Source organism: Pleurotus ostreatus (assembly GCF_014466165.1).
Source record: "Pleurotus ostreatus strain PC9 chromosome Unknown scaffold_2, whole genome shotgun sequence".
Lineage (NCBI taxonomy): Eukaryota > Fungi > Basidiomycota > Agaricomycetes > Agaricales > Pleurotaceae > Pleurotus > Pleurotus ostreatus.
This window is the reverse complement of record NW_023503157.1, coordinates 242,544-259,020: the sequence shown is the minus strand read 5'-3', so window position 1 is coordinate 259,020 and position 16,477 is coordinate 242,544. Positions and strand designations below refer to the sequence as shown.

General features: G+C 51.2%; 4 protein-coding genes across 4 annotated transcripts; 1 reads left to right on the top strand and 3 right to left on the bottom strand.

Annotated features, from left to right (window-relative positions):
• Positions 1 to 1,646: 1,646 nt before the first annotated feature.
• On the bottom strand, positions 1,647 to 2,445 carry PC9H_002869 (uncharacterized protein; the record flags this gene model as incomplete). Its single annotated transcript, XM_036772469.1, has 2 exons — positions 1,647 to 1,712; positions 1,771 to 2,445. 2 exons carry the CDS (start codon positions 2,443 to 2,445, stop codon positions 1,647 to 1,649), a joined length of 741 nt encoding a protein of 246 aa, XP_036633942.1.
• Positions 2,446 to 2,780: 335 nt separating this feature from the next.
• On the bottom strand, positions 2,781 to 3,758 carry PC9H_002868 (uncharacterized protein; the record flags this gene model as incomplete). The annotated part of the gene is given in 4 exon segments (XM_036772468.1): positions 2,781 to 2,945; positions 2,964 to 3,224; positions 3,276 to 3,517; positions 3,680 to 3,758. The coding sequence occupies 4 exon segments, from the start codon at positions 3,756 to 3,758 to the stop codon at positions 2,781 to 2,783; spliced, it is 747 nt and encodes a 248-aa protein (XP_036633941.1).
• Positions 3,759 to 4,562: 804 nt separating this feature from the next.
• On the top strand, positions 4,563 to 7,557 carry PC9H_002867 (uncharacterized protein; the record flags this gene model as incomplete). The annotated part of the gene is made up of 9 exons (XM_036772467.1): positions 4,563 to 4,997; positions 5,056 to 5,079; positions 5,134 to 5,922; positions 5,981 to 6,182; positions 6,253 to 6,341; positions 6,395 to 6,433; positions 6,485 to 7,050; positions 7,101 to 7,390; positions 7,454 to 7,557. The coding sequence occupies 9 exons, from the start codon at positions 4,563 to 4,565 to the stop codon at positions 7,555 to 7,557; spliced, it is 2,538 nt and encodes an 845-aa protein (XP_036633940.1).
• Positions 7,558 to 7,905: 348 nt separating this feature from the next.
• PC9H_002866 (uncharacterized protein) lies at positions 7,906 to 9,039 on the bottom strand (the record flags this gene model as incomplete). Its single annotated transcript, XM_036772466.1, has 7 exons — positions 7,906 to 7,984; positions 8,045 to 8,188; positions 8,255 to 8,383; positions 8,438 to 8,519; positions 8,574 to 8,596; positions 8,660 to 8,840; positions 8,889 to 9,039. The coding sequence occupies 7 exons, from the start codon at positions 9,037 to 9,039 to the stop codon at positions 7,906 to 7,908; spliced, it is 789 nt and encodes a 262-aa protein (XP_036633939.1).
• Positions 9,040 to 16,477: the final 7,438 nt, after the last annotated feature.

The following is a 16,477-nucleotide window of genomic DNA, read 5'->3' as shown; positions in this document are numbered from 1 at the left end:
TCCAGGGTATCCTCTCAGAGGAATTTTTTATTGTCAGCTTCATTTAATCACTATATCTCCCTTGAATGATATGATGATGTTATTTACAATTTCAGTGCATGGGATATGATGATTTTATTTTGGTTGAAATTCAGAATTTACTATTAAATATTGCTGTCAGAAGTACGGTGTTTAAAACTTGAATAATATCCGCGTGTCATCACAGTATCACCGTCAATGTTTTCGGGCAATGCCCGCAGTGAGGGAGAGGTTGAGATCTATATGGACAATCAGTCCGTAATCCAACGGCTGGAATCGGGCAAGAGAGGCACAGGACAATACATCCTGGAGCGGGTCGAAGATACGTTAAAGCTCGCCAAAGAAAGGGCAGCGGAGGCCGCGACTCCCCTCAACATTAGCCTGCATTGGATCTCAGCGCATGATGATGTCGTGGGCAACGAGCGGGCAGACGTGCTGGCAAAAGAAGCAGCCACAGGAGTGGCGCACCCAGCTGAGCACCTCCCCTCCCTACTCACTGACCACCCAAGACTACCCTCCAGCAGAGCAGCTGTACGACGTGTAGCGCGCATGCGCATCCCGCTCCGCTGGGAGGCAGCGTGGCGCAAGTCTGTTCGAAAGCCAAAGCTAGACAGGATCGACCCGACACTGAAGGTTGGGAAGTATTTGGGCATGGTCGGGGACTGGAAGAAGAATCGCACTAGCGTCATCACACAACTTCGTACCGGACATGTTCCTCTCAACCAGCACCTTCACCGAATTAAGAAAGCCGATTCACCGTTCTGCCCCCACTGTAACGACAAGGAGGAAACAGTCCGACACTACCTACTCGAGTGCCCAGCGTACGACGTGGAGCGGGCAACGATGCAGACAGAGTGCAAGAATTTCGACCTACCGCTGAAAGTGCTGCTATCCACAGCAGGAGGGACGGAGGCCACCATCGCCTACGTCCGACGCACCAGGCGCTTTGACAACCCCTTTGGCAGTCTGGAAGGAGACCTAGTCGCGCCTAGAAGGGCGGCCGTACTGAAGGAAAAGAGGGAAAGGCAGAAGGAGCGGAAGGGGAAGAAGAAGGAACAGCAGAAGAAGAAAGGGCGGGAAGGGGCGGCGCGGCACAGATGAAGGCCACGACCGCGATTTGCTCGCGCGCGGGCCGCAATCTGGCGGGGTAGGTGAAGGTTTTCTGGCAGCAACTCCTCAAGACTCCCTCAAGACTTTACTTTTCTTACCTTGACAGATAGCCACGGACTCGCTCTCCCTCGGGACGAGCACCTAACAAGAGAGGCCACAGGCCAAGAAGTCGTCCAACCCACACCATATGGCTACCCATAAACACACTAGCGTCCGAAAAACGGCGGTTTCTGTCGCTGGGCGGCAGGGGGACGAGGTCTAGGACCGTCCGTCTGTCGTGCAAGACGAGCTAGGGGTCAAGGTGGGCATGGGGCCCTTTATTTACTTATAAGTACATACAGGTAGAACTAGATACAGGCAGTACAGAGCCGTCCGCATGGAGCACCTCCGATGGACGTTAAACAGAGACCAAAAAAAAAAAAAAAAAAAAAAAAGGGCGTCTCGTAGGACCTTTTGGGTATATGGAAAGGTCGAAAAGTATTGCAATAGATCTAGTTTTGAGAATTGTGGCGCTGAATCTACTGCAGCGGCCTCGCAACGGTGCAAAATCCTGACAATTGCACCTGTCCAAACTTCGCAAGCTTCTTGACATAGCTCGTTAGGGTGGGTGGTGGTGCTACTCCTCCTTGCGAGAGCCCGAACAATCTTGTCGCCACTTTCGTCGAATGCACCCTGTTTCCCTACGACATAGCGGTAGTACGCGAGCCCCACGGGGATGACGCGCATCAGCGAACCGTTGCCGCTGAACGCTGGCTTCGAGAGATCTTTGGCGATCTTTTGCAATGCACGTTGTTGTTTCGATTGCCGATCAGGGTTATTACTGGTGTCTGCGGAAGAGGGCTTCAGGGATTCGCCGCTGAGCTTGGAGCGTGGCGGCTCGGTGAGCGCGGTCCACGTTCGCAGTGCGTTCGCGATGGTGTTGCCAATGTCGAAGCACCTCCCGATGGCGCTCATCTCCCCGTCTCTCCACCACTGTACATATGCATCCAACTGGTCGGCTTCATCAAACCCATCACCGGGCTCCCCGCCAAGTCCATGTCGAGATTTGAATGTTGCGATCGACCACCCCAAACATAGAACCATGCTCGTATCATCCGTCCAGACCCCCTTCTTCAGCGGCTCGCCATCCTCGTCAAAGTTAGCGTTCTCTGTCATCTCATCAACGAATGGGAATGTGAATCGACGATGGAATTCTGCTGGACCGCCGAGTGCATCTACAAGGGCCGTTCCGAGGAGGGCGAAATGGATTTTGGATTGGGGGGTGGACAAGATCAGGCGCTGAGAGTTGAGTACAGCATGCGGTGGTGGGGCAGACATTGCTGTCGTTCAAGGATGCGATTGGTAGCGTCGTTTTAAATACTCTCTGGGAAGGCTGTGCCTTGCACGGATGGCGGTATTGGATCCTCTGCGGACGTTCCTCGCGAATGCACAACTTCGAGTTAAAGACAAGAATGCGAGCACAGCGAGGGAAAATTCTCCATTTGCACCAGAAAAGTTGACGAACCTATTTCATGCATTCGGAGTCCGGACACTTCGGCATTGGTTGAAAGTGAAGAGGTAACGAACCATGAATGAAAACGGGCGCCTGGTATCACATGCTTTCGAGAGGGGTGCAGACGACAGGAGCGCAGACACAACGCATTGAGTTCATTTCATTGAGATAGTTTATCCGTGTTCCATCTTGTAAGTAAAAACAAATCATAGGTAATGAATATCAATCCGAGCAGAATAATTGACCCAATTACAACGGCAATAACCGTGTCGTACAGCGCAATAAATAAAACCATACTCGCATCGAAGAGAACAGCGACGACAAGCTGAAGGAGAATACATACCGTCAAACGCTTTTGTTGTGAAAACAGGCTCCTGCTTCTTCCGGGAATGCCGGTCGTCGTCACGAACTTCGACGACGAGATGGCGGCGTTGACCCCTGAGAACGCAGCTAGGCTGAGGTCCAAAGCCAACGACAATAGACCAAGCAGGGTGCCGCCGGTGTCGTATATCTGGCCGCTACGGAAGCTACTCTGGAAACCGTCTCCTCCGATGTCGACCATCAAGGAGAGGAAGGCTACATGGATTCCGGCGCAAAACGTGGACTAGATAGGATCGGTCAAGAGGGCTTCAAGGGCACGAATGGCATTACTTACGATAAGGAGAACCATCGAGAAGCTTTTGGCTAGAGAGCTATCGGGAGCTGCGTCTACTCTTGATTCCTTCCGCGTATGAACGCGACAAGGCTGGCTCTCGACATCAACATCTTCGCCTCGCCACTCCCTTGAAGCCCAAAAAGACGACACGGACTCGACGCTCCGCGGGGACTGTACGAGCGTCTTCTCGTCTGTCTGAGCATCTGCCTTGTGTGTGCTTCCTTCAGCGCCCATGCTGATCCCTTGGCAAGCCGCCAAGAAACACAAGACGAGTAGAGCTCTATACTGCTCTTCAATCCTTGCCTCAACATCAGCAGTATGAATCTGCAAAGTCGATGGTATCCCTAGAGCACAGGGGACACGAATCAACGTGCGATCATATCAATGCAACGTCCACGACTCACAGTTCTGGCTGTGGCTGAAGATCGAATTTGCCCTTTCTTCAGCGGTACGATCAAGTGCGTCTGGATGTGTGGAGTTCATGATAGTATTTGATGGGTAGTCTCAGTTTTGGGGGATATATATATACGCACCCATTTCTTCTTAGCGAACTTGGCAAATGCGACGCCAAATACCGCATCATTTGTGGCCGGCCAAGGTCTCAGGGCGTACGCACCCAAATAGATGCTTCACTGCTTTGCCTCAGGCCACTCCAATGATGGATGTGAGGGGACCTATGAATACCATTTGGTTCCAACTGTCCGCGCTACAGGATTGGGATCCCTACTCGTCGACGCCATTGCCAGGATCCTTCTGGGCCGCGGGTGTTGGGTTTGGGTGTGAGATGCCACATGTATCACTGGCTGTTGGAATGATTTATGTTAGATGTGGAGGGTATGAGGCGTTTGACATACCTTTTCCTGACTCAAACAAGTGAGTGAAGGCCACATCGCAGCTCCCAAGCTCTTCGATGACAGCTTCTGATCCCCGCACCGAAGTTCTCTATGTCGTTTCCGCATCAAGTAGAGATAGCATACGGTTCAATTGCGGCAGATATTTTATCAATAGTTCTTGCACAATAGATCCCCGTTGAAAACCTGGAGGAAGTTGGTCGCAGTTCAGTTCGCATTGTATCATGGCGAATGAAGCAAAGAGAAAGAAAATAGGGAATGTGCATTCATTGGGTTTTTTCGAACTTGATCAGAAAGTTCTCCGAGGATCCTGGGGGCACTTAAACCTACGAAGTGGACACAGTGTCAGAAATATTCTATCATGTGACCACTACTTACGGTCACATACGCGACTGTCACAGTCACGCGAACTTGTCCGCGTCCACCATCCCCAACGATGCTGACGACTCCGCGACGGCGCGCAGAAGACGTCGACGCCGCTGAAGACAACCCCAGACCTTCAAAACGCCAGCGCACATCTAGTCCCACGAGCTCACCACTCACCGAGCTCGCGTCTTCCCAAACAGTGCCTGTGCCTACATCGCTCCCAACATCGCCAGCACGGTCTATATCGACGTTGCAGCCCATACCGCCTGAAATACTGCTTGTCAATTTGCCCCGCCTGATAATTCACCCACCGAACCACCCACGACATACTCAATCGCTCTATCTCGCGTTGATAGCCTTCAGAAAGTGTTTGCAGCTCCCCACTTTAACGGCAGATATAGAATGTAGAGCATGGACCGGACTGGTCGAAATTGGGATGCGAGTTATTGGCGGAGGTTTCAGCGCAGTGAAAGAACTAGGATGGGCCCAGGGGATCGAGGCTGAGGTGAGAACATATATGCGATTCGTGACTATATGCACTCTTTCTCAAGTTTCTGCGGTAGGTGGAGAAGGCAGTCACCAAAGGAGTGAGTCCCACTGCATGGATGGGATTGTTCGCCTACTCACATCTGCGACCATAGTTACATATCGCCAATGCGCACCCCTCCCTACGGCTCTATGCGCCCCACCTGACCATAATGTCCGCGACTCTCGCGGCTTGGCAGCACAATACAAAGTTTGCTCGCAATCAAGTCAAGAAACTCCTGAATACTGTTTCAGAACCGACGGGAGAAGCTTGGCCGCCCCATGTTGTATATGGCGTGCACCTGACATATATCGACTTCCTAATACATAGCAAGACCACAGACGCGAATAGCAGCAAGCAAGACACACATGCTGCACTTGCGTCTATCCAGGCTCTCGCAGAACTCGCTTCGACGAACTCCCAGTCTCCGCGTCCATCTGAACCCCTATCGACCTCCTCCAACGTCAACCTCGACGCTGGTCGCAAGACAGGCGAGGATAACCTCGACGGGCACATGCGAGTGGTCTTGCTAACGCATGTACTTCGTCTCCGGGTCTTGATCGCAGCCGGAATGTGGAGCGAAGTAGGCGATGCGTTGAAGGAGGCCGAGCAAATATTGAAGATCTCTGCGGAACCTGCGAGTATACCCAAGGAGACGGATGCAGATGCTACCCCAAAAGCTTCAAAACGCCACTCTTCGTCTAGCGCTGCGGCTGCGGGGGTTGTCGATTCAGAAGATCCGTTCATTATCGCTTTGGTCGTTCACACACTCATTATCGGCGTCCTTTATCACACCTACTCCGGCGATGCTCAAGCTAGTCAAACCAGATTAGCCATCCTCCACGCCACGATGGACAAGGCCATGCTAGAGAAGGATCAAGAGACGGAGGACGGCGTTATAAGTGTTAGCGTCTTTTCTTGTGATACCGTAGACTGAGCATCTGACATATAAGTCCGTATAGATATCGTTCGACTCGCAGTACTCCAAGCTATACATTCGGACCACGCATCCTCGTGTCATTTACGCCCTGGGTTTCCTGGTCAGCAGTACCGTCAAGCGCGACCCTATCGGACGCAAGCCAAAGCGCAAGGTTTTTGCTGTCGAAGGACTCACACGGTGGGAAAGAGAAATGAAATCAGGGGAGTTCACGAGACACCTACAGCGTGAGCGAATGCATTTACTCTCACCCCGACGTCCAAAATTAACTGCAACTCGGTCCTGTGATCGTGATAGTGCCGTGTTACGCGAATCTAGATGATCTTATTCAGGTCGAATCTCGGATGATAAAAATAAAAGCCGACTTGCTTTCTGAGTATATCGGCGTGAGGCTTTCCACATTCAACGGTTTGGTCATTTGACTGACTTCTGGCTGTAGGTTTCAATCCTAAGGGGCGAATTCGACGCCGCAGAATATGTACGTATTGACTTCTTATCGACGAAGCTTGTAATTAACTCAGTCCGAAAGAACCTCGACATACTCATCGCCCATACTCGCAACCACAACCTCTTCCCGTTATATGCAGCGCGTATCACCCTTCATCATGCACATCTTGCCCACTCACTCGGGCAAGCTGAGCGAGCGGAACGTTGCTATCAGGTGGCGTATCATCTGGCCGGCGGAAATAGTTCCTCCTCCATGCTGGACAACAAACGCCCCAGTGATTCGGCCAAGGCTAAGAAACACGAACCAGCTGTAGATGCCTCATGCGTGCTGAGTGCAGATAGTGATTTCGTCTGTGTTGCTGCTCTGGCTGGACGAGTAGCCCTTTTGCTCGGGATGAGTGTCGCTGAGATGTGGCTAGATGAAGATCTCGATGACGATATTGATAGTGGTCCTGCCTCTCCCACGAAAGGCAGAAGCACGAAAGGGAAGGAGAAGGAGGGCTCGGACAGCGATCGCCCAAAATGGAGGACTGAACTGGAACGCTTGGGAAAGCAAGTCGTCTCAGAATCGCGAGGAATGGGCGGTACGTTAGAAGCCATCGGCCAAATCATCGAGGCCTGCCTTTCAAAGGAGATCATCAAAGCAAAGTTAGTTTTTTGCACCCTCAATCAATCGTGTCGCTCATCATCCGTCTTAGGCAACATCTGAAAATAGCGCTTTCGAAAGCGACTCGGGCACAAGACAATCATTTGCGGGCACTCATCCTTGCGTTAATCTCGGCACATTACTTTCATGTATCTGCCGATCACGCGCGCACTATGCTTGTTACGTGTGATCAGCTGGCTGCTGGTTTGGGCGCGACATCCACGAAGTCGAAGACTGTGGCTGAGGGTGATGGCCGCCGGGACCAAGCCGACGGGAGTAAGGGGGATGCGAGTGATGTAGGCAATGCACCGCTCAGGCTGTGGGTGGGAGAGAAGTTCGTTGGTACGTTGTTTTGCCCTTTTCCGTGTCAGGTGGGAGCTTACACAAGGTATGCATTAATTACAGAGCTGCATAAGCGCACGGGTCACGAAGAACTGGCCAATAAACAAGCACAGTTGAACACGCGACTTAAGAAGGCTGTAGTACAAATGGTGGCTCGTGGCACCTGATTAGCCTGCCTTACTGCCAGTTTCGAGGAGGATTCGGAAGGACTGTTCACGTTACTTACCCATTAAATTATTCGCTTTTAACAATCATGATTATAGGTATCAGCGGTTTCCTTAATCAGTACGCTATCTTCATTATGCTGCTATACATACATACAGTCTGTACATCAATTACTGTTCGCTCGGTGCAATGCTTCCGGTCTCCTATCCAATGCATAAAAAGTATAAGAAATAGTTATCGTCCCCTTGTGTCGGCTGGCTGTGGTGCATCTTAGTGGTACACGCCTATCTAAATACACGGAACGAAGGCAAACAGTGCTCTACAAGCAAATCGGCCTCTCCAACGGCTAGCTAAGCAACTAGTTCACGAATAAGTTTCTCGGCCTTCTCTGATCGCGGTTCGATTACGCATTTGAAAGGTGGAGCGTGGCTGTCCAAATCGATACACTCAAGATTTCGAACACATTGATAAGTCATGGGTGCTGCTTACCGAACAATAGCAGAAACATACTCAGTTGATGGTTCAATGGGCTTCCCATCCGCATCCAGTGCCTTCTTCAAATTTAGCACAGACAGGATGGAGGTGGCGGCCATCCATATGATCGGGAAGGCCAGATGCCGACCTACGCAGGCACTATACGCAAATCAGGGTACATCAACAACGGGCTGGAAGGGGGAGATTGTGGGGAAGTGGACACACCGTCTACCGAAGCCAAAAATAGCGGACGGCTCCCTTAGGTCGGGGTTGAGTTTGCCATCTTCGGTGAGCCATCGTTCGGGCTTGAAGGCGAAGGGGTCGGGGTACTTCTGCTCGTCGTGTAGCATTGCCCTGCGTTTGTATGAGTTTCCGCGGAAAGCTGAAGGAGGGATCTTGTTTGCGTACCATGCATTTCCCATGGCTATAGAACCCTTCGGGATAGCGTACCCTCTGTACTCGTCGTCAGCGGTAGTGAAGTGAGGAATGGCTATCCAGACATTATTAGATACAAGGTCAACATGGTATCTGGACGTCAACGTACCCAGAGGGGTACTGGGTTGCCATCTACAGCGAGATGACGGAGCCTTGCGTTGATTAGCTGGAATCGGAAGCAAGCACCTAACGTACCTCAATACTTCCCGAAGGATGGCAGCGATATACGGTAAACGCTCGTCGTCCTCATACAGGGGTAACCTATTCCCTCCTAACACAGCGTCGATCTCCTTCTGTGCTCGTGCTTGGACCTCAGGATGCATGACCATCGCGAGGATAAACGTGTCAAGTGTCGAGACGGTTGTATCCGTGCCGCCTTATAATCAATAAGTGGATGTACGTGTAATGAGGTGTGAGCACTCACCGATGAATATCCCAGCACCTACTTGTCGAATGACCCTCTCTTGTGCCGCAATGTCCTGCTTTTCATCTATATTTTGCAGGCATCGAGTAACAAAGGAGTCATTTGGGATACCGTCCGCCTGAGCGGACACCGTTATACTAGAGGATGGCATCATAGAGAAAATGACAACGTACCAGGCGTAGATGTCCTACGGATACATAAAGAGACTGTTCTTACAGTGCACCTTTTATGTATCATCACCTGTACTAACAGTGAGCACTGCCTGATGCATCGCGTTATATATCACACAGTCCTTGTTACATAATTTACCTTTCGCTCCGCTGGCACTGGCGCGCGTCGGCTTTGCGCCAGGTGGGCAATGCTGGGATTAATTTGCGCTCTGCGCCCCGCCATCCATAAAAGGTGTGTCTTGAAATGGGCAACGAAGAATCTCCCGTGAGATCTGGTGAATGCTTCTTTTATTTTGCCCGATCGAACCGAGAACCGATAAAAGTACCCGATCCCTCTCCTTGGAACCCCGCAATGCGGAGAAACATATCTGTATGTCAGAGAAAGCAAAAGCCCGCTTGCTCACCTCGTCACCTCGTCAATGTGCCCAATCATCCACCACATCATGGGGGTGGTTTGGGAGAAGGGATGTTTTGCTTCAAAGAATGTTTTGCTTCAAAGAACCCATATGTTAGGCGGCAATATGTTATAAAACATATGTTAGGCAGCGGCAATATGTTATAAAATATTTTATGTACCTGTTACTTCGACAATATATCCCTGAGTCATCACTGGACTCCAAACACCCAGTCAATTGCACAGAACAACGGCAGAAACATAGAACGGCACCTTGGGACTTGTTACCTCTCAGATAAGCGCTCGTGGACTTGGTAAATTTTCAACTCCCCAGCATAAGCGCTCGGGACTTAGACACTTTTAACGTTCGGAGCGTAAGCCTCGGGGTTCGGAGCATCACTACGGGTCCAGTGCTTTATGATAGATCACGCAGAAGCTCTATTGGCAAGGGCAAGTACATACGTCACATAAGTAATGATATCTAAGTACGCGTCCCATGATACCTCAGTAAAGTACGTCTGCTCACACACCCTTGGAACTCTTGCTACTTTTACCTTTCTTGGGGTGCCTGTTCTCCTTCTTTTTGGTGATGCTTGTGGCCTCCCACTCCTTCCGCTCGGATAGCTTCCGAACACGCTTCCCGGGCACAATAAAGGCCGAGTCTTCTCCTACATCCAGAGCTCTTTTGCGGCGACGGAGCGGTGCGGGGTTCCCAATCATCGGACTGACATCAGAACCAACGTCAGCAACAGGGCCCACCGTCTCCGCATTTTCAGCATTTCCTGTTGGGACGCCAGCGGCGGTTGAAGGCAAGAGGACGGGGGATGAGACGGCAGGGACGGGCGACGAGGCGACAGGCGGCGATGAAGGCAAGACGACAGGGGATGAGACGGCAGGAGGCGATGACGAGGCAACAGCGGGCGATGGCAAGGCGACAGGCGGGATGGGCAGGATGGGGAGTTCAGGTGCCGTTGAAATGGGTGTGGCAGGTATCCCCGGAACGGTGACGACGGTGGGAATGGGCGCAAGATTGATGGAGGTCATCTTAGTGGCAGCGTGGGTAATGTAGTCAGGAAGGTCTGCAGCGAGCTCATCGAGGAGAGAGCCAAAGGCGCCGTTTCCGGCGAGAGGTGACATGGTGGAGGGAATCGTGGGGTTAAATGTTGCCATTGTAGCGTCGAACTCGCTCCAGTCGAACTCGTCCAGGTCGGGCAGTGGTGCAGCATTGGTGTTTGGCGGGGCGGCAGGGGTGACGAGGGCTGCAGGAGGAGCAGGGACAGGTGGAGGTAGGGTAAGCTCACGGCTCTCCACGCCCGCATTGAAAGAAGCCATTGTGGTGGCGGAACCATGAGGAGGGGTGTCAGCTGGCGATGAGTCCACCGAATCGACGGCGACGAGCGACCTTGCGTCACATTCTGACTTCGCTGTCGCAGGATAATCAATGATGAAAGTTAGTTTAGTTGTCGGATCTAGCACTCACTGTAAATTGTGTTCAAGAAATTTGCATACGGAGTAAGGACCGTATCCCCAAAGCCTGGAGTTGCTTTCCCGAAGTGCTGGCCCGCCTCGTTCTCCCCAAAATGTACACTAGGAAGACGTCGATAAGGATATAAGGGGAATGGACAGCTGGACTCACCCAATACTATTGATTCGACCTCCATTCTCCGGATCGGGCCCACCTGCCAGTAAGGTAAACGACCAACCCGTTCTGCGGGCAAGCTCCTGACTGAAAGCTTGAAAGTATCGAGGAATTTCGTCTATCGCGCTGAGAATGGGTAAGTAAGTGCCGTCCGTAAGCCAAGAATGAGCTTACGCAGCATATCGTGCGGCTGTTATCCGCTCTGGAGGTGCATCCTTGTCTTCCTCATCCTCGCGGTTCCTTAGGGCCTCATATAGGTCCTCAATCTCCTTCTTGATTTCTGCCGTCTCAAGCGCAAAAATCTGGGGAATCTTCTCTTGCAGCAACGAAAGGAAAGCGGCACCGGTGAGCTTTGTGCCCGCGGGGAGGTTCTCGTAAATTTTCGGGCGAATACGCGTCTTGTAGTATTTTTTCGAGTAGAGTTGCAGGAGTTGAGGCCGACGAGCGTTTTTGATAGGCTGTGGTGGTGGTAGCTGCTTGGGCGTGGCTCGGGTTTTTGCGGCCGTTCGGTTGTGATACCACCTCTTTAGGTACTACGGTCCGTATGTTCAGGGCTGTCGGTAATCAAAAAATAGGTAGAACTTACATCTTGGCGTTTCGCTATTTTTGTACCCAAATTCTTCTTCCTCTCGCCATCGTCCATGATAGCGGGGTCTTCCTCTTCTTGCCATTGCTCGAACCACCCCCGATAAAGGACGGGCCAGAACCTATCCAGTCGGCCGTGTTTCTGGGCTTCCAGAAACTTATCTAGTAACCCAGTCAGGTAAGCCTTTTGTTCTGCATTAGCTTTGCTGGGTGGTGCCATCGAGGAGAATGAGGTAGAGTATGCGACTAAGCTTGAGCCTTGCAGTCGGGTGATGTATCTGATCCATCCCCTTTTTTTCAGCATAAGCTTCGCCGCACCCCCGGCAACTCGCATCCCACTATATATTAGGTCACCACAACGATTCGAACGACTCAGCCCCAGCATTCTATCGCCCTCTTCTACTACTCCAACCATGCAGAACCCCGCAGTTGACCTCAACGTCTTAAGCGAGCTGATTCAGCAACTCGCCTTGGCCCAGGCTGCCAACCAGGCAGCCGTAGCCAATGGAGGTGCTGAGACGGCTCCTACTGCGTCTGCCGCTCCGGCTCTCAACACTGCTCCAGTCCCACCGCCTCTCAATGCGACTCCAGCCCCGGTGGCTGCCAATGCCAACGCCAATCCCACTGCCAACGGTAAGCTCGCCCCTGCCGCTTTGTTACCGTTGAACTCAGCAAAACATTAGCCCCAGCCGGCTACTTCAGGTGCCCTAACTGCGACACCCTTCATCAGCTCGTCGTCGCCGCTGCTAGCCCAGCCGCAGCATCTGCTGGCACGCCCGTCGCCAGTGCATGTAGCTCTTCCTCGCCCTCGTCCACTGCCAATGACGCTGGCTCCTGGTATTCGGTCACCAGAGGCCGCCAAGTCGGAGTGTTCCGCGGATGGTAAGCTACCATCCTCTTCTTTTGACCGTATATTCACACTTTATCAGGGATACAATTGTCGCATCCCTCGTCGAAGGCGTTCCCCGTTGGCGCTGCAAACGGTTCGCCACTGAGCAACAGGCTCAGGCCCATTTCAACCGATGCCTCATGATGAACGACGTCCATATCCACAATGACGAGTAGATAGGCCAGCCGTAGTTCCCCGTCAGCCCCGTAGCGCGTAGTGTTGCAGTTTGTATGGACTTCCGTTCCCGCGAATCTGATTGTTGCCTTTCGTGTTCTTATCATCCCCATGAGATATGAGTGACAAACGAAGTTCAATTGATCATATACACTACAGTGATTGATACAACAGCTCCCCCTTCCTATGCATCTCGAATAGCTCTGAGTCACCGTCCATCGTAGTACATAGAAGATCTTCGAGACACCCTAATGCCTCCTGGATCGCCTTTCCTGTCGTCTCAGCAATGCGGAAATTCTTATCGACACCGGAGAGTCGTAGTAATCCGGCTTCGCAGCGTTGCATCGTGGCTCGCAATGCCTCGACTTCGAGAAGAGGATCGGTGAAGGTGGTGTTACGACGAGAAATAAGAGGATCGGTGAAGGTGGTGTTACGACGAGAAATGCTATACTTTCGGTAGAGTTCTGCCATAAACTTTGGAACGGTAGCACCTTGAAGTAATGCGTCGAATTTGTCCGACGTATCCGCAACCAAGTCTGTCCAATCGGTTACCGTCGCAGGGTTGGTCTTTGGGTGTTTCCGCTCTCGAACTGCGGCTAGAACTCGCTTATTCCTATTAAATTGTTAGTAGACAGCAGGGGGGCACGAATGGGTATATACTTAGTTGTTTCAGCTCGATACCTGATGGCGCGTCGGCAGCTGATCTCCAAAATCTTCCTATCATCCCCTTGAGCTCATGATAATTAGATTACATTGCAGGACACTTACTTGTGATAGTTCCGTTTACTCTTTGCACGATTAGCGAACATCTTCTCCTCCGGAGTATGGTATAACTTTGGGCGCCCAGATCCGACGGGGCGTTTGCGAGGGGAGGAGACTTTAAACGGGTCCTTGTTCCTGTACAAATGTTGAGCCATTACTCGTGAGTGAATGGAACCACTTACTTGTGGTAACTGCGTTTACTTTTAGCTCTATTGGCTAGTGCTTTCTCTTCAGGAGTTTTGTAGATTTTGGGGCGGCCAGGGGGCATGGTGAAAGTCGATGGTCGAAAGCACGCTAAAGTGCAGGTGGCAATCATGAAACAGTGCCGTCTGACCTTTTGACCAAATCTGACCTTTATTCAATATCAAGCTAATCTCCTGAACAATAAGTGATAAAATTATATGAATAGGTCGCAATAGCCTACCGGTCGAATTCCCGATGGAAATATTATTGGGATATGCAGTCTATTGGATGCTGCAGATTTATTGTGTTCGAACCTCCTAAGCTATCATATGCATGTGACCAGTGTTCAAGTGCCATATATGGACACTCCACCTCGCCTGATCTTTTCCCCAACCACAACCTGGCCTCGGTTCGGCAAGTAAACACTCTGACCTCGGCTCGGTGAGTAAACATTGTTCTTCCCTGTTTTCCGGCATTCATGGCTCTCATTCTAAGTCCCCAAATGGCTAATCTTTATGAAATCCATCTTGGCACTGGAGTACTTCGACTGAACCCCGACCCTTTGGAGGACCCAATCCACATTTTCGCTTCGGGGGTCCTGCCTTATTTCAACAAAGCATTCGATGAACACGAGTACAAGGAATTCTTCATAGCGGCGTTCCCCTTATTTGAAGACCGCTTCCCTACGGCTACTCCTAGGTGGAAAAAAGTACGTCGTCTCACTTATTTCTGAGCCTTTGTCCCATTTTGGGTATTCTCGTAGGCATGGGCAATGAGCCTAATCCTGCTCGACACCCTCCTCCACGGTGGAGCCTTCTCTTTACCCAAATTCACCGGAAATTGGAAGGACGAGATCACAATTGAGGCTGATCGTGCACGTCGTGTAAGTGCATTGCTCCCTTATTTCTTACGCTTATCAGCGGAACTGAGTCATTACCTAGCGTCATGAGTGGAAGGAGATCGGCAACGGGGCTGCCCCCACCGCGCATCAGTACGTTGTGGCATTTGAAGACGTCGCACGGGCGGATGAACCCCTTTGCGAAACTCCTGCTTAGTCTATTTTGTTACCCCGGCGCTCATTTTGTAACTGTGAGAAATATATTTTGTGACCCAGCGCTCATTCTTGTAAGTGTGAGAAAGATAACATGAGTCAATCTAAATCATCTTTGTGACTGTGAGAAAGTACTGAGCCTTCTTCCGTTTCCGTTAGGTCGCCACAGCACACACTCTCAACCTCAATCTCAAGCCCGATGTAATCAATGGTGCGGCTACAGAAGCACCAGGTCAGTGTATATAAGAGCACATTCCAGCGAGGTAAGTGTCTCAATCAACGATGCGCCGGCCAAAGCGAGCTCTTATTGACGTTGACTCCTTATTAGATTCAGAACGGAATACGCGTCCCAGCCCCTCTGCTCCCACACATCGACATACTGATTTCGTTATCACCGCGTCTGGGCTATCGGCCACCCGGTCATATCACACTCCTCAACTTGAAGTCCCTCACACGTCACCCAGTCAAGTCAATGTAGACGACAGTGGCATCGATGACTCAGGCCTCCACATGATCGAACCAGATGAACCTGCAGAGGACGGCAGTATTGTACGGTTAATCAGTCGAAGGCGCACTATTGGAGTACGTACCAAACATCTTTTCGTGTCTCACTAAGGGCTTACTATTGATACAACAGGACAACCCACTTCTTGTATGGGTATCCGAAATCGACTCATTTGTGGAGGAATTCCTTCGATTGGAAGGACGCGGCGACATCGGAACATCTCCCATAATATGCCATGAGTGTCGGGAAGCCGAAGGAACGTTTCGGTGCCCCCAGTGCTTCAACACTCGGCTATCTTGTCAAAATTGCTTGATTGAACGCCATCGAACGAATCCGTTTCATATCGTTGAAGTAAGTTGACTATCGAAGATAACGCCGCAATACTGACGTTAGATTAGAGGTGGAACGGGAGGTTCTTTGAGCGCCAAACACTCCGGGCTCTTGGCCTTCGGGTGCAGCTCAACCATCTTCAGGGGGACCCCTGCCCTCTTGCGGATACAGCTTTCAACGAAGCTTTCGTTGTCATCTCACTTCATGGGATCTTCACCATCAATCTCGATTTCTGCAATTGTACTCAAGGCGTGTCAAAGAGCGCCCAGCTTCTGCGCGCTCGGCTATTTCCAGCGACAACCGTCGAACCACGAACCGCTGCTACGTTCGAGGTCCTGCGGTTATTCCAACTTCTGACTTTCGGCTCGAAGGTCTCTGGGTATGAGTTCTACCAATCTCTAGTCCGGTTAAGCAGTAATCTAAGAGAATCTGTGCCGGTAAATCAGCTAACTCATCACCATAAAAATTGACAGCTAACCTAGGCCCACAGGAGCGCTATACAGCCTTTATGCGAATCGTTCGCGAGTGGCGCCATATTCGCCTTCTGAAACGTTCGGGACGTGGTCATGATCCAACGGGGGTTTCAGGCACAAAAGAAGGGGAATGCGCCGTACTTTGCCCTGCGTGTCCCCATCCGGGGAAAAATCTACCGTCAGACTGGCAAGTAGAGCCTAGAAAACAGTGAGTAAAGTAGCCTGGATACACAATCGTGACTTACTTGAATTCAGGTGGATTTATTCTTTGTTCGTGGCAATTGATGCCAACTTCCGCCTCAAACGTCTGGCGGCATCAAATGACATCCGAGATCCAGGCTTAAACCGAGGATATGCCTATTTTGTCGACGAGAAGAAGTACAAGGCGTTTTTGGACGCTTCTGGCAATTTCCCGCCCGAAGAGCCAAGTACGT